Genomic DNA, 18,070 nt, shown 5'->3' on the forward strand with positions numbered 1-18,070 from the left:
TGCACACCTAGGCCACAGCGTGCGGGAACTGTCCACGTGTGGGCGCTTCTTCATGGTCTCACTTCTCACATTACCCAGAGATAGGGTCCATTTCTTTGGGGTTTATAGTTGATCACAAGAAAATAAGTGTAATGGGTGTGTGTGCTTGTGGTTCTTCAGCGGTGGCTGAATTCTGTCTTCGGTGACCAGGAGAAACTGTGGTCAGTGTGCACGCACTCCAGCCTTCCTTAAAATTTGATAGGAAAAGCCAAACAAGTTGTGACGATGTATGTTTACAGTTCTCGTGTGGTCCTTATTGATGTTTCCTCCTTCCCCACTCAAGCTTCTACGGTCAGCACCAAATCCGTGTCAACGACCGGGTCCCTCCAGCGGTCTCGAAGCGATATTGACGTGAACGCAGCAGCCAGTGCCAAGTCGAAGGTCTCATCGGCCTCGGGTGCTACGCCTTTCAGCTCTGCAGCGGCCTTGCCTCCGGGGTCCTACGCCTCCTTAGGTAACCAGACCCCCACTGCCTTTTCCCCGGTTTTGCTGTTTGAGATGACACTTAGCCCTGCTCAGATTTGCTTAGCAAATTACAAAACACCATCATTGAGGAAATTCTCACTGTTGCAGGCCTGATTTTTAAGTATAAGTAGCTCTGTGCATTTCCTGCTGGTTACCAGCCACCCTTTGTTGAGTGTTCCCTTTCTCTGGACGAGTAAGTACCTAGGTGCTCACGTGGTGCATCGCACAGAGCCACCCCTCAGCTTCACTTTCCCCTTCGTGGCAGCCCAGCCAGCGCCTTGTCACCTCCCACATTGCCTCATGACGTGGGTGGGGCAGAGCCAGAACGCTTTCCTGAGGGATTCGCTGAAGACAGTCACTGTGATTCGGTATTTCCCAGTTCGGGGATCTGACCGGAGTGGCCGAGGTGCAGGATTGGGGGCGAGAGCAAGGGGCATCTCTAGAGAAATGTGGTGGACTTACTGGCCAGCATAACCATATTCCTCAGAAGAGTGCCAGGAGGAGACTATACCTACTCTTAACAATAGCCCAAAGGACTTTTTGAAACATTATTAAAAAAATTTATATCTGGCATAATGGTAGGTCAGTTTCTCAGTTTTTTCAGCAAATGAACACCTGTGTGTAGGGCTGATAGTTGACTTCATCTTATTTTTGTTAGAGCAAAGTCGTCAAGCCAGAACCTGGGGACTCTGGTGGAGACTGAACACGTACAATTAAAATTTCATGAAACATTGAGACTGAATTGGTTCACAAACCGATTCCAAAGTCTGTTCCAAAACTGACGTTCTCAAGGTGTTCCGAGCACGGAGTCACAGGCTAGAGCGCCAAGGGGAGATTACTGGGCTGCCTTTTATTAGCTTGCTGACCTTGAACAGGCCATGCAGTCTCTGCCTCTGGTTTCTCTACCTAATTAGTTGTGGAGATTGTCACCCAGCTCAGACACACGAGAGGGATAAATTAAATAATTTAATAAAAGTCCTTTGTAAGCGATTACCCCGTAAGGTGAAAAAAACGGATTGTGCTAAGCACGTGAGAACGTGAAAGGAGTGTGTTCTGGAATGTTTGTAAGGTCGGTCTTGTTTTCTCTCGGCAAACCCCTCAAACACGGGTACTTTTGATTGGAAAGAAGCCCAGTAAGTGCTCTCCCTTCCCATCGCTTCACTACTGTAACATTACATTGGAGTGTTTATGACATTAGGTTGGTACGTAGTCATCCAGTAAGGGGGACGTCAGAACAGCTCTCTCCCAGGGTGGGGTAGCTCTGTTCATTTGAGTTCCGTTTTTAAATATGTACCCGTGTTTCAATACATTTGATCCACTTTGAGTATCTGTAGTTAGTGTTTGTTTCGCTGCTTGAGAACTTGAGTAAAAACTGTCTTTTAGAGGACTCTGTAGTCTTTGTTTTTTCTGTGCATACCTTGGATATTTTAATATGGACCATGTAGACTTCCCTCAGTGCTAGCAAAAGCACCCAGGTCTTTTGGTCTGACGATACAAATGGACCTTTTACAAGCAACTGAGGATACATTTTCAGCCCAGCATTAGCTCTTCAGGTAACAGGACCGGAATATTCCCACTCTCTCAGCATTTCCGAGAACCCTGCCTCCACTTGCTTCGTGTCCAAAACCACAACACAACAAAAAACCTGGGAAGTTGAGCATAATCCTACTGAGAAATTGTTAACGATGACTACTTAGGTCGGCACATGATATCCGTGCGGAAGTGTAGCATTAAAGCTGACGATCCTTTTCCGAACTTCTAGAGTCCAGACACATGAGGGAAGATATGGAGTCCGTAGGCCATGACTCAGGTACCCTGCTGTACAGCTTCTGCCGCTCACCGTGTAGTTGGGTAGGCGTCATTGCTAGAGCTAGCTTCTCTCAGCTTCCTCTCTGCCTCTGTTCTTTGGGGGACTCTTCAGTACTTTAGCTTTTGGTTCCCCCCCCCCCTTATTCTACTGGTACTTGGTTCTAAGAAAAAGAAATTCTGAGAGGATGAGGGTTGGCTAAAACAAAAGCCCAACAGTGTGTCAACTGAGGCGCTACCCTGGGTTGACATTTTTTAGCTTGTTTTCCAAAAGCAAAAGCAACATTCTACTAAGCCGATTTTAATCGGAGGCACACGTACTTGCTTCAGAATCTGCTTTGCTGTTGAACTTGTTTCCTTTTTGATTTTATTTTAAATTGTACTTCTGCTTTTTTAGTAGCTAATAACATTCTGCTTTTTAATTTTTTTTTTTTAATGTTACTAACTGTTCCCTGTTATCCCCTCCCTTGTTTTTTAATTTGCTTAAAGACGGTACTTCCACTAAAGCGGAGGGTAAGCGGTTTGTTTCTGTGACTGGGGTGTGTCTCGCCTTCACCCGTCCTATGTGCTCACTGAGTGTTGCCTGGTGCCCACTCGCCCCCACCGAGGTCCCTGCATGACGCATTGCACGCTCCCTCCGCTCTTCTTCATTCTGTCTCCCTGCCTCTCTGCCTTCCCCCTACCTGAGTTCTCCTCGCCCTCCTTGTCCTGTCGTGGTTCTGGTGAATCTGTCACTCGTGTGCTGTCCGTGGTTTCCGGCGCCCGGCCTGCCCCGGGGATGAGCCTTGTCCGGGTGCTGGGTGCTGCCGTGCCCGGGGGCTACTGCTCTCAGATCTTGGTATTCCCGAAGCACCCCCTTCGCAGCTTTCGTTCCCTTCTCTTTCTTCCTCTCTTTACCTTTGTGCTTCTGTGGGCCTCTCCTGTTTTGAAAATGAATTCAGTGTCATTTACTTAGGTCAAAAGGCCGGTAAAGGTTTTCTACCAGGTAATTGATCGAAATTTTTAAAAAATAACTTTTCTCTTTCCTATAGATGCTACTGAGTCACGTGATGTCATTTTTATTTGTATCACTGACACATACCCGTTCATTCGTTGACCCTCAGTCTTCCCCTCATCAACCGTGTATTAAATGCCTTCCATGTATTAAATGTGTCACGTTCTGCGCTCCACACGGGCTCTGGCATGGTGAACGAAACACACACATCCAGATCCCCTTTGGTTTCTTTTTATGCCATTCTTCGGAAGTTTTCTCCTGATTTTGCATTGTCTTTTGACTTTAAGACATAACCATTTTGGCCTGCCTACCTCTTGGATTAGCACATGCTAGGCTACACCATCCCTTTGTGCAGCCTCTACCCGGAGAGCAGGATAATGCCTCAAATCATTGAAATTTAGAGGAACCTCACGTGCTTAAGATAGTGGCTTAGACCCACCAACCCTCAGCCTGAGATTTAACACTTAGCAGTTGCTAGTTTCCTGTCATACCTTATTTATAGCAGCTCCAAAAGGCTAGCCTGCAGTGGGCTGGCTTTTATCCTTATGTGTGCAGCTCAGAGCACTTTTAATCAATACACTACTTCTTCAGGGACTCATAAAGGAAAAACTCAGAATGGAATTTTTTTAAAGATGGGCATAGTCCCAAGGTCAGTGTTCTTCAAACTTACCTCATAAAAATTACCTGCAACGTACTAAAGAAACAGAGTCCTGGGTCCTTCCCCCTGAAAATTCAGATCAAGTTTGGAAAGGGCAACAGAATCTGAATTTTCAGTAAGCCCCAGTCAGTGGTGGTTCTTTGGGTTGGACAAGTGTGTGAGGTGAAAAGTTTCCCAGGTGAAAGTGGACAAGAAGCCTATGTCACAGTGAGGACCTCCTTTGTGAGAGCAGACGACAGAGGGCTGGCGGTGACTGCATTTTTTAGCCTGTAACGAGTGATCTTACATTTCTCCTTCCCAGCAACATGATCGTACGTATTTCCTCGGCCTAGGTGGAAGAGAGGCGGAGGGTGGAATTCTGTAATGTAGATGAAGTGGAAAGTGAAGATGTTCCAAGGGGGTTGTATTTTTTTTCCAGATGCTCTAATTTTATATGCCTGTGTGATAAGACTTGAAATCAGCCTGCTGTTCTCCCCAGCGCTAGGAATTTTTCACTTTTATTTCTTTTTATCAGTTTTCTTTTTACCAGTGCAGAGCAAGGTCAGAAGATTACCTACTCCGTTATTGTGCAGGAGACCAAGAACGAGGAGTCTCCTTCTGGTTCCCCTTCCAGTAGAAGTGGGAGAATGAGATGGGGCCCTTCGTTGTAGACGGTTCAGAATCTGACGGAAGACAAGCTTAGTGAGGGGAGCCGGTGAGCCTTTTTCTCTGTGTCCCAGGGCTGTGCAGGCTGTTGAGAGCCGGACATCAGTGCCTCGGGCTTGGAGTGCCCGTGAGACGGAAAGGACACAGTGCTGGTGGGCCGCAGACTCCAGCGCTATAGACGCCCTGGCTGTTTGAGCAGTGAGGCCTAGTGGTGGTTCTCAAAAGAGCTGCATACAGATATTAGAAAAAGGCAGCAGTAAATATCACGCTGGGCCTGAGTTTCCTATCTGAACTTTTAGAACCATTGTGGTCCTTTTTAAGATTTGTTAATAAGCCTATGAAATTATTTTCCTGTCTAGCTGCCAGAGCAAGAAGGGACAAGTGCTTTCATCATTAGGAGACAAAGCTATGACTTGGAATCAATAGTTGGATGCTCTAAATTCAAAATTCAGATAATGCATTTGAATTCCGGCAACTTTGTTAGTGTGGGAATGGAGAAAAATACATCTACTTGGGAGTTTTTTTTTTTAATCATACACATCAAGTAGCCTTTCTCACGTTTATAACTAGTCAGAAAACATTTTTGGGGAAGAGCCCACAGAACCTCATCTTCTGGACAAAAGTTTATTTCCCCGTCACGTTTGAATAATCTGGGGGATTTTAGAAAGAAGCATTCATGTCATTGGTTTTGGCACTCATGGGATGAGTCTGTGATGAGATGCTACACTTGTGGTAAATGAGTACATTCTCATCTACTACTGTTTTTTGTGGTTGTTTGTTTTGGGGTTCTGGGGGGCCTTTTTGTTTTAGCTATTGTACTTAGGAAATGCCTTGTTCATATTTTTTTCCCAGAACACATACCTTTAAATGAAAAGTTATCAGGCTCCAATGGCTCCAATGAGTGGGAGCTGATGACTTATTGATCGTTTCAGAGGATAGATGATCCTGTGTTATTAAGTCAAAGGCTATGATTAACTACCGGTGATTTTAAGATTATAGAATAAAAGTGATGTAGCCTTGTTTGCTCTTTAGGAAAGGGACTTTAAATTTTAGTTCAGTTTCATTGGGAAATCAAACATTTGGTATCGCTTATATATTTATTCCAAGAACTCTGACTTCCAAGTGATTGGCTTTTTTACACAATGAAAAAAATACATGTTTGTCTATTGGAGCAAAAGAGTGCTAAGATTCTTTTAGTTTTATCGGTAAAAAATATGAGGAGAGTTGTTCCTTTAGGAGAAGCGCTTGTAGGTAAGAGAATTTAGAAGTGGTCAACTTCCCAAATTTTGATTTCATCAAATGAATAAGTTGAGGTCGGTTTAATTATGCCTGGAAGCTGTGAGTTGTAAAATGGATACATATGCCAGAATGCCCCTGTGTGATGATGGAGATTTACCTAGAAGACCTTTCAACCTGGATAACCTCTAAATTGAGAATTGCCTGAAATTTTGCAACTATCATAAGGGGGACAGAAACCTTAGTGACATGAGACTATCTGATAGGTGATTTTTTTTTTTTTAATTTTTGTTTACTTTGAGGAAGAGCATGTGTGAAGTGCACGCATGCAAGCAGGGTGAGAGAGAGAGGGAGAGAGAGAATCCCAAGCAGGCTCTGTGCTCAGAGTGCACACGGACACGGGGCTCCGTCTCACAATCCGTGAAATCACGACTTGAGCTGAAATCAGGAGTCAGAGTCCCAACTGACTAAGCCACACAGACCCCCCCCCCCCCCATCATGATTGTTTAATTGCCTTGGACTAAATGTAGGAAAACCATGCCTGCAAGTTAAACCGGGTGCACAGGTTTTGTTGCCCATTTTGAGGGCTCTTCTGGAAGAATGGAAGTGTGATGGAAAGGAATTCTCCAGCAGCTTTATTAAAAAGCCACTCGGTATGGCTGTTCTGTTTCACATATTCCATGAAAGTCAAAGGCTGTCCTCCTCCAATTCTTTGTTTTCTTCTAGGTCTGCTTTTCTTGGGGTGGGTGAGTTTGTTTGTTGTCCAGCTCCAGAACTTTTTTTCTGTTGGACAGTTCTCTATTAAACTCTTCTTTTTCATTTTATTTTAAAATTATTATTCTTATTATTTTATTTTAGAGAGAGTGCAGGAGGGGGAGAGGGGCACACATACACACACACACACACACAGAGGAGAGAGAGAGAGAGAGAGAGAGAGAGAGAGAGAGAGAAGGAATCTCAACCAGGCTTCATGCTCAGCACAGAGCCCAACACGGGGCTTGATCCCACAACCCTGGGTTCATGACCTGAGCTGAAATCAAGAGCCGGATGATGGACTGACTGAGGCACCTGGGTGCCTCTATCTCTTATTTCTGTCTATCTTAACATTATTTTTCTTCCATGTCGATTCACTCTCTGTCTCTGTCATAACACAGTATGAATGAACATGAATGTCAATAACAGGTCATCATGTAGAAGTGAAGTATAGTTTTACTCTTCGTTGCATTTATTGAATAGACTTTGTTTTTCTTAAAGACCAAAGGGTATTTTGTATCATCTCTTTATAAGATCATCAATTAATACAGTGAACCAAACGAACCAACAGCCTTCTCTTTACAAAAGAAATCTGTATCTGAATACAACACAAAAAAGGCCTTTTTAATTCCCTGAAATTGATTTTAAGGGTGCCCTGAGGTCTTAGTGACTCATGTGAGTCCCTGGGGCAGATGGAATCAAGCCGCTGTGTTCCCCCAGGTGACAGGTAAGGTTGGTGTTGAGGCAGCATTGTCAAGGTGCTATAAATCCATGACAAGGTGGGCTAGGAGCAAAACCTCTTTATCTTCAGGTTGACATGGAGCTCTTGACTCTGCTTTAGGTAGGGGAAAAAAACCAGCCCCCCAATTTGTAACTGAGCTCTTTCTCCTGCAAGCTGTACCTTCAGTTTTTATTATCTGTGGTGTCTAATGAAGTAAAGTGGTCTGCGTTTCTAGCCCTCAAGGGCGCCTGACAGGAACGGTGAACTTCTACAGAGGAAGACCCTCAAATCTGGTTCCTTGGGGTTCCCACAGATTAAAACCTGCCAAGTGTGAGCTCTTAAGCTATAAGTGCATCTATAATGAGTGAGAAGCAGCAGAGAAAAAGAATACAAACATACTTAAAACAAAATTTTTTTTAATTTTTTATTTTTTTTAATTTACATCCAAATTAGTATATAGTGCAACAATGATTTCAGGAGTAGATTCCTTAGTGCCCCTTACCCATAAAAAAATTTTTTTTTTCTTAATGTTTATATATTTTTGAGAGAGAGGGAAACAGAGTACGAAAGGGAGAGGGGCAGAGAGAGAGGGAGACACAGAATCCAAAGCAGGCTCCAGGCTCTGAGCTGTCAGCACAGAGCCCGATGCGGGGCTCGAACCCACAGACTGACCTGAGCCGAAGCCAGGCACTCAACTGACTGAGCCACACAGGCACCCCAAGAATACAAACATATTCAGTCCTTCAAGACTTAAGGACCTTTTATGTAATATGAAATAATTAAATGTTTAAGAGAAATAAGAAATTTTTTTTTTAGCATTATGTAGAATTGAGTAGTCTGAACGATCCTCCTTGTTGAGGACACATCACTGATACGGAATAAAAACAGTGAATCCCCAGACCTAAGCAGAAACAGAAACCCTAGCAGGTGAGGGTCCAAGCTGGCTTGTACCTTGAGGTCTTTGACTGAATGTCAGAGATTTGGGGCATTTACTGCAATGGGTATGCAGGACATGGGAGGACAGGAGGTGAAGGACAGACCCAAGACCTGATCATCACTGGTGTCCAGGAAGTTAACTCAATCTTTATACTGGCTACAGGGGGAAAGTAATCTTCCCTGATAATTTGCAACCGTAAATTACACCTTCACACAGTTTTTTTGATCAGAATTTACACTGTGGTCTTTGTGATCCGAAAAACCCAAATAGATAAATGGTATTAAAGTGGCTGTGGATTGCTTGTGTCCACAGGACGCTAGCAGGAGCAAACATTAATCCTCTTTGGAAGAATTGAACTTCAATCTGGATCTTAAAGAATTCCTATAAGGTTCCAAGAAAAGGAATCCTTTCATTTCACGAAGTTAAAAAAAAATTTGGAAAGACAAGCAAAAGGAGCTGTGGACTATAAAGAATGACCAAGTAGGTTTTGAAGAACAGTTGGATCTTCTGAAAATGAAAATATAGTAAACTGTTAAAACCAACAACTCAGTGGATAAGTTGAGCAGCAGAATCCATGTAGATGAAGGGAGAACTCCTGAACTTAGGACAGGAAGTGCTGTCCAGAGCACAGCGCAGAAGGGGAGAGTTGTGAAATGTGACAGAGACATCAAGTCACGTGGAAGACAGTAAAGACATTTAACAGAGAACGGGCCAGAGGCATCTGAAGAGGGTGGTAGCTGAGAGTTCTCCAGAATCGGTGAAAGACACTAAACCACAGACTCAGATAACCCAGCAAATCCCAAGCAAGGCAGATGGTGACACCACAGCTTGAGGAAGAAGGTAATAGAAGCAGCCAGAGGGACCAAGAGACTACCCACAAAAGAAAGCCAGGGTTTACATACAAATAAAGCTGGGAACATCTGGATGAGATGGATGGAGCATGCCACCGTCCACGTCCTGCTTCTGATTGTCCCCCGCAGTTTTGCAAGATGCTACCGTGGCGGGAAACTGGGCCAAGAGCACACGGGCTCTTTTTGTATTCCATTTTATAGCTGCATGTGAGGCTACAATTGCCTCAAAGTAAAAAGTTTAATTTGAAAAGGGACGGCTTTTAAAACTCCCATCTCCCCAAAAGTACGATTTAATTGAAGTTGTGTTTTTAGTAATGTTATTTTAATCTATGAGACCATTATCTTAGGAGGTAGTAAATCATATCCTTAAAAAATTAAGACAAAAGATGGGGAGCCTGGGTGGCTCAGTCGGTTGAGCGTCTGACTTCAGCTTAGGTTGTGATCTCACAGCTTGTGAGTTTGAGCCCTGTGTGAGGCTCTGAGCTGAGCCTGTTTCAGATTCTGTGTCTCCCTCTCTCTCTGTCCCTCCCCCAGCTCATACTCTGTCTCTCTCAGAACTAAACAAACATAAAAAAATTTTTTTTTAATTAAGGCAAAAGAAGGAAACAACAGACTTAAAGGAAAATGAAAAATCAAAACAAGTAACCATGCATATAAAATAGTAAAAATAAGCTCAGATCAGCTAAACTTTCCAGTTAAAATAGAAGGTTTGTTAGACTTCGTCGTCGTTGTTGTTGTTGTTGTTGTTGTTGTTGTTGTTGTTGTTTTAAATGTTTATTTTTGAGAGAGAGTGTGTGTGCAGACAGGGGAGGGGCAGAGAGAAATGGGGACAGGATCTGAAGTGGGCTCAGCACTGACAGCAGAGAGCCTGATGCAGGGCTCAAACGCACAAACTGTGAGATCATGACCTGAACCAAAGTCAGCTGCTTAACTGACTGAGCCACCCAGGCACCCCAGGCTGGATTTTTTAAATTTTATTCACTTGAAAAAAAATTTTTTTAATGTTTATTTATTTTTAAGAGAGAGAGACAGAGCATGATCAGGGGAGGGGCAGACAGAGAGGGAGACACAGAATCTGAAGCAGGCTCCAGGCTCTGAGCTGTCAGCACAGAGCCCGATGCGGGGCTTGAACTCACGGGACCACAAGATCATGACATGAGCTGAAGTCAGATGCTTAACTGACTGAGCCACCCAGGCGTCCCAACTTGATTGTTTTTAAAGATCCAGCTATGTGATAATTAAAGGGACAAATCTAAAATACAAGGCTGCAGATAGAGTAAAAGACAATAAGAAATACGTAAAAGAAAGCTGTTGAAGATCTATTAATAACGAACAGAAAATAAAGCAAAACCTTTACAAAGGTGGATTGCTATGTAATAAAAAATGAGTAAGTGGCAAACATGTAATTATCCTGTTTTTATGGGCCTAATAAAAATAGCCTACAAATATATAAAGAAAACATTCGCAAATTCTCCTTTGGAGCAAGCGATAGTAAAAATATAAATTTCTAATAGCTAATACATTTATGTGGTTCAAAACTCAGAAAATAGGAAGAGGTAAACAGTTAAAAGTCTCCCTCCCATCCTTTCATTTGCCTAGTTATCACGTCTTTCCCTTCAACCCTAGTCTTACAACTTGTAGTTTCACTTTTGTTGAGTTTCTTTGCATATAGAAGCAATACAAAAATCGTATTTTCTCCTTTTAAAACAAGAAAGGTAGCATATTTACTATACTGCATTTTCACTTATGTATCTTCATATTAGAGAGGACTTTCCATATTAGAGAGGACCTCATCATTCTTGATTACCACTGTACTGCATTCTGCTATTACCTTAACCAGCCAGTTCCCTATTGACCGACATTGGAGTTACCTCCAGACTTCTGCTATTACAAGTAACATTGCCATGAATAAACTTTTATATACATCCTTTTGCATGTTTGCAAGCATATTTGATAGGATTATTTGCCAAAAGTGGAATTACTGGATTAGGAAGCACATGCATTTGTAATTGTGACAGATATTGCCAAGTAGTTTTCTGTAGGGGCCACATTAATTTCCACTCCTCAATGAAGGAGAGGGCCTCTATTTTTACACACCAGAATATTAGCATATTCTTATAGATTTTTGCCAGTCTGATAGGTGATAAATGGCATTCTCAGTGTCATTTTAATTTTGTTTTCTTACGAGTGAGCCTGAACAATATTTCACACACTTAAGAGCCATTTCTATTGCCTGTTAACTGTCTGTTCCTAGACTTTGTCCATTCTATATTGGGTTGTGCCAGTGGTGTGCTGGAGCTGTCTTGAACTAGTTCATGACAGCTAATTGTTAAATTTTCAGGCATTTTGTAATCTGGTTGATTTCATGTCAGTAGCCTGAACTTGGCCTGGGAATATTGACACCAGGGAAATTGGAAAACACAAATCAGTGAGGAATCCTCTCCCACAGCCAATTGTTACACATTTACCAGCACACTACTGGTTGGTGGACTTCTTACAACTTTTTATATGTTAAAGAAATTAACCCTTTGTAATATGAATTGCAAATAATTTTTCCCAATTTAACTTGCTCATCATTTTCTTCTTGTCATGTTGAGGTTTTACAAAATAAGTAGTAAGATTTACCTATCTTTGATTCTAATGGCTTTCATAGCTAGAATGGACTTTTCCACTGCAAATTACAAAGGATTTCTCCCATGTTTTCTTTTAGAACTTTTATGGTTTCATGTTTTACATTTTAGTCTTAGGTTCATTTGCTGTTTTTCTTAGTGTAAAGAGTGAATGTGAAATATGGATCCAACTTATTTTTCCAAAGCAAAGAAAGCATTAGCAAATAAGATCTAGTAATGTGTTTTTTTAAAGCAACATATTATGTTGAACTATATCAGTCCTTACGGAATGAAGCAAAAGCAGCACTTGGAGGAATATTCATAGCCTTAAGGTTATATTCGAAGAGAGTGATTTAGGAGTTTCTTTCCAATTTGTTAGAAAAAGAACAGAATAAACCCAAAGGAGAGTAGGAAGGAAATAATAAAGATAAGAGTACAAGTTAATGAAATAGGAATTAAACATTCACTTGACAGGATAAAGAAATGCAAATTGTATGAGGCATTGGAGAATCACAGTCTTCCATAAATTCTGAGAAGAAAAAGTGGGAATACTTTTTCACTCATTTAATGCAGCCTTTAGTAATAAACCAGAGAAGGTACAGTCAAGACATCTTGTGTATGTGAGTGTGTACATCGTGAGTGTGGGGGTTTAGCTCAGGTTTCAGAGCTTAGAAACTTCCTGATGGAGCTCAGCACATTAGGAGAATCCTTTTATCTCAGAAGATGCATGGAAAGCATCAAAAAAAAAAAATTACAAACATTTTGGCAAATTCTTAGCAATTAGGAATAGAAAGGAGTTTTCTTAGCATGTTGAAATACCATACTTTTTGTGAAATTCCAGATTTTTTTTTTTTAATGTGGCTTAAAGGAACAAATCCTACCCATGTGGGCGTGGACTACATGTCCTAAGACAGCAGGATAAAGGCAGAGAAATGAAGGGGTAGAGTTTTAAGGGAAAAAAACTGAAGTCTTATTTGTAGATGGTGTTCTATTTAGATAACCCCAAATGATCTATGTACAAGTTAGTAGAATTAACACAAGTTTAGCAGGGTTCCCAGAATTAAGATCAAAATACAAAGATTAATTCATATTTGTCAAGAAGTTAGAAAATATAATTTAATAACATATTTATGTGTCATCAAAATAAGGCACCTTTGAATAAGTCTGTAAAAATTGAGTAAGACTTTAAAGTGAAATAAGTAAAGGAAAAAAAAACATAGAAATATCAATATCATAAAGCTGTCTCCTTTCCTCCCCAAATTAACCTTGCATTCCACATAATGCCAGTTAAGATTTCAACAGAGGCCATTTTAACCTGTATCTTTATAAGCACTTGGAAGAGAGCAAAGGGCCTTAGGAAAAAGTGGGTTGATTTTCTCTGCCAATTAGCAAGATTTTTTTTTTTTTAAAGCTAATACTAACATTGTGATGTTTACTGGTGTAGACACACACATCAACGGGACAGACTAGAGAATTGAGAAACAAGTCCACACATGTATTTTAAGTACTTGGTAAATGACAAAGACAGCTTTGTAGGTCAGTGAGAAAGGGGGTAAGAAAGTTCATTTGGACACTGGTTAGTAATATGGAAAAAATAAAGTGGATCTTTCCTGTACCTCCTACAGAAGAATCAATTCCATAAGTGACCTCACAAATAAAATGTTAAGTGAAACAGTAAGTTTTAGAAACATACATACCTTATGATATAATTAAAAGCATTTTAATGTATAAAATGATGCCATCTGTTGCTTGGTTATGCAACTAAATGTATTAAAAATTTAAAGAAATGCTAGAGGATGATGAATGCTAGGTTTAGGATCAGGTTACCAAATGTTGGAAGAAGGTAGGGGGTACAGGGACACCAGCAAAGATTTATATGTTTTAAGCTGAATGGGTATGGATGTTCACTTAAAATATGTTTTTTGTGACCTAAATATTTTGTAGTAAATTTGAAATAGGAAGTGAGATTCGGTTGGTTTTCATGTTGACTTTGCCTTGGTGACCACCTTGATTCAGTGTGGTTACTTCCTCACTCAGGTTGGCCAGCCAGTTGGCCAGGCAGGCACAGGTAGCTAAACTAGTGGTGTGACCTTAGACAAATTAATTAATCCCCATTTCTCGGTTTCCTCATCTGTAAAATGGGAATAATTATATGTTCTTATGAGGATTCCGAGTTCACGTACATACAGCTCTTAATATAATACCACATAATAGCTGTTAGTACAGTTTCTAGAATTTGTGAGTTTTTACTTAAACTGCCGTTAAAAGCCATGGATTCCTTCTAGTTTCAATTTTTTTTTTCTTAATGTAGTACTTTTATTGCTCCTCCCCTCCCTTCTTGAACCTTGTTCAAGCCTTAGGGTTTATTTTTCTGGATTACTGTTCTGCAAGCTTTCTCCGATGATGAGGTAGAAGTGGTTTTGAACAATGTAAGATGCCAACGTGAGTTCCATGGTTTGTGTTTTCCGTATCAGACTGCTGTTCTTTTTTTTAATTTATGTTTATTTTATTTTATTTTTTTTAATTTACATACAAGCATATAGTGCAACGATGATTTCAGGAGTAGTTTCCTTAATGCCCCTTACCCATGTAGCCCATACCCTCTCCCACAGTCCCTCCAGCAACCCTCTGTTCTCCATATTTTAATAGTCAGACTGCTGTTCTAATTGAATTACGGCCGGAGAGACATTTTCTGCCTCCTCTGAAATCAAAGAAACCCCGAATTTCAAAAAGTTTAATCTCTAATCATCAGTGATTTTGCATTTCTCAATTCTTTTTTGTTTTTATGGTTTCATGATTTAATAGTGGGAGTTAACAGATTGCTTTACTTACAATAGCAAATTTTTTTCATAACTGCCTATGACATTGCGTTATTTTTAGGTGGTTGTTTCTCTAGGTACTCCTAATATTGATTCTGCCTTCTTCATCTTTTGCAGCCTAGAAACTTGTTGGCATACATGCTTTAAAATAGAAGTTTATTGCTACCTGTCAAAACCTATTTATTCTCCAGGGTACTGTAGCTTTTGTTGCTTGCTGAGTTTTAAGGGTTTTTTTTTTGGGGGGGGGGTGTGCATTTATTCTTTTTTCTGTAGTATTTTTCTTAAGATGACTGCTCATATTTTCTGCTTTTGAAAATTTGACAGGTTTGTAGATGATAAACTAGAAAATGTCATGTGTAAAAAATTGGGGGAAAAAGTCCTCAAATAGCTGTCATCTCCTCATCTGAAAATATAATATGCTAGAATAACAAAAACAGAAGCACCTTCCGGGTTCATGACTTACTCTCAGGAGTAACTAACATATCTGTAGAACTTCTGGGTGCCGGTCAAATACACGGGCGTGCACACAGGGCAATGGGTGAGGACTGCTTGTGAGGAAGACCCGCGCCCCCTGTAGGTGGCCCCGTCGGTGCCTCTTGTTCGTGGTGTGGGTTGCGTTCTTGAGTAGGTCACACTGATTGAAAACATTATGGAAACCCCGTTTTTGCTGCACATCCTCCAGGTCGGATCCGCACGAGACGGCAGAGCTCCGGGAGTGCCACCAGTGTCGCCACCACACCTGATAACCGAGGCCGCAGTCGCGCCAAAGTGGTTTCACAGTCCCAGCGTAAGAAGTATATTTTATACTCTCTGTTGTGTCAGTTTTGTTCAATCAGCTCACTCTACAGTTGAAAGATTTATAATATTTTCAGTACTTCAGGAGAAAACCACATCTGTGTGGCTGTAAGATACCGTGAGTAGTCTTGATGTTCGTTGAGTCAGCTCACAAAATGGAGTATTCAAGTGTACTTTTGTCTCCTTGCCAGGTGATTTAAATTTTGTATTATTAAGCATTAATGATTAAAATGTGGTTTCTCTGCCTTTCCTCAAGCATCTCAAATTGAGATAAATCTGGGCTATGACCCATTTTACTGTCGATAAGGACTCCCTCTGATATAATTTAAGAGCAGTACCTGGGGATTATTTTAACGTGGAGTTCTCTTTCGAGTGGTAATAAGCAAATCCATTAACAGTTGTCCCCTTTAACCCTCTGTTCTAACATTTGCAGCCTGCTCCTCTCTTCCTGCCAGCGTAGGCCCCGCTTTGCCCAGCTACCCTTGCTTCTGTTACTGCGTGTCTGTACGTGTCGAGTCACTTGGCTTGCTAGCATCAGCCACGAAAGCAGCCGTAGATGGAAGGAATGTATTCAGATCGCCCTTAGGAACCACCCTGGTGTCTCACTCCCCAGCCACACTTGGCTTTTGAGTCTCCCACTCCCTCTGTGCACGTGTAGAGTAGTGCTGGGGGTCCGAGTTCTCCTGGGCAGGATGAGTGTGGCCGAGAAAGGCTCTCCTTCCCTGGGAGCTGCACACAGGCCCTCAGCACAGCACTCTCTAGTAGATGTGTGTCTGCTTCCTTCATGGCCCGAGGAGCTGTCTGGTTTGTGTCAAGAATATTCCATCTGTGGCCAAACCTTAGGTTTTCCTTAGTATTTAGAATGCCTTTCTCAGCTCCTTGTGAATACTCCCATGTCCCTCTGGTAACTCCAGGCCTCGTATTAAACAAGCGTATCTCCTTTCTGAAAAGAAAAGTAGAATGCCAGTCATACATTCCTGCCAGGATTGTCTGAAGCAGAAGCCCACGCGTCTAGCGTATCACAACGTACAACACGACACGGATTGTACAGCTGTGGCCCAGCAGCTTCTACCTTGGGAACAATATCCAGGCTCTGGTTATTCTCTTGAACCCTAGCGATGCCTGGAGTCACAGATGGATCTGATACTCTGGTCATGAGTCAGGTCTTCTTGCAGAGAAATTTTTCTTGACAAAAGATACTCAAGACTCCATATTGAGATAGTATGTTAAGATTGAATTTAATAAAAAATGTTCTTTAGCTGTGAAGTGTTATTTCCTTTCTTGGAGTGAGGTTGGATAGTACTTTACAGTTCTCGGTGTCTGCTATTTATTGCCATTGGCCTCTGCAGGGATTCCTGCCCCTAGCCTGGCTCCTCTGCTTAGCAGGTGGTGAAGATGACGTTCTTGCAGAGGAATTTTCTATAGTCTCCATGATTAGAGCTTCCGTTCCTCAGTCTTATAGAAATACTGCACTCTGTCTTGGGGCTCCACTTTAAAAGTCTTCAGTTTCATTTTACTCACCGAATTCCCCTCCTAGGAAGGGAGAAAACACCAGCAAATGATCAAGGCTGGACCTCAAGCTTAGTCATATAAATTAAGTATTTTTTTAAACAGTTATTTTAATAGGAAGTAAATATGAGCATATTTATATGTTTTACAAATGTAGGTATACTTAGCATTCATAGTGCCAGTAGAGTACTAAGTAGATATCATTAACATTAGATTTAGGGCCCTTAAGAGTTAACAAGCATATTTTAAATATTTGAGGACTTAAATATGTGAAAATTAATGTTTTAATATTTGAGGATTTGGCATAGGACATTCAGGTGAAACTAGTTAATAGCAGTTTCTTTGAATTCATTGAAGTTTACTGAGCACTTCCTAGGTAGTAAGCAGCACCACTTAAGGCGGCAGTAACACATAAACGAGTAGGATGTGGTCACTTCTCTCGGTTGCTCAGAACTAGAGAGTATAGATGTGCTTCTGGAGGGCAAGACACTTGTCTTCTCTGCATCTCCTGCACCTGACACATGTAGGTTCCTAAATGTTACATGGACAGACCTGAAGTCAGTGCCAATAGAGTATGATATGAGTAAAATCAACATAAGTACAAAAGTGGACAAAAAGGAAAGAGACCTAGAAGAAATAGCTAATTTGTTAATGTGTTTGTGAACAAAGACATTTGTGTTGTGTTGCATGCTGACCTTCTGTATTGTGCTATTGTCTTTTAATCCACTTTTTGCCTGTCCTTTGGTCTGCTCTCATAATCAAGGATCCAGATCTGCTAATCCTGCTGGTGGTAAGCCGTTTCTCTTCTTGCTTTTTTTTTTTTTTTTTTTTTTTTTTTTAGTGTTTTCCCTCACCCCATGTTCCTTGCACAATGTTAATTTCTCTCCCTATTATGAGCTTAATCTTTCTGCATTTTTTTTCTGTTATGTTCAAATTCTAGTGTTTAAAATGGATTTTTCTCTTTTTACACAGTTTAATAATTCATTTGTGTGCTCAAAGTTTATGGGCAAGATTATTAAGTCCTAAGACAGGTTCTTCGTGGTGATGCGTACTGGTGATTTTTATAATGAATTTCACTTTAAATTGTAGCTAAGTCATTATAAAGTCCTAATTTTATGATTCGTCACCTTAGTGATTCATTTGAATGATGGAGTGTGTGTGTGTTTAATTTCCAGGTTGTGTTCCTTTAAAGGTTTTTATTAGTTACTAGGTTCAGTAGTTAGTATCTTTCTT

General features: G+C 41.1%; 1 protein-coding gene across 29 annotated transcripts in view; it reads left to right on the forward strand.

The window, feature by feature from the left end:
• CLASP1 (cytoplasmic linker associated protein 1) overlaps positions 1-18,070 on the forward strand; it is a 276,145-nt gene that overhangs the window by 171,905 nt on the left and 86,170 nt on the right. For 11 of the 29 annotated variants that reach the window (XM_043576524.1, XM_043576531.1, XM_043576535.1 and 8 more), the window contains exons 19-23: positions 323-493; positions 2,267-2,314; positions 2,800-2,823; positions 15,216-15,320; positions 17,601-17,627. In XM_043576524.1, coding sequence (XP_043432459.1) covers positions 323-493; positions 2,267-2,314; positions 2,800-2,823; positions 15,216-15,320; positions 17,601-17,627 — 375 coding nt within the window. The remainder of the gene's footprint in view (positions 1-322; positions 494-2,266; positions 2,315-2,799; positions 2,824-15,215; positions 15,321-17,600; positions 17,628-18,070) is intronic. The other 18 variants (XM_043576529.1, XM_043576537.1, XM_043576545.1 and 15 more) reach the window with 6 other exon arrangements.

This window comes from Prionailurus bengalensis, chromosome C1 (genome assembly GCF_016509475.1).
Source record: "Prionailurus bengalensis isolate Pbe53 chromosome C1, Fcat_Pben_1.1_paternal_pri, whole genome shotgun sequence".
Classification (NCBI taxonomy): Eukaryota; Metazoa; Chordata; class Mammalia; order Carnivora; family Felidae; genus Prionailurus; species Prionailurus bengalensis.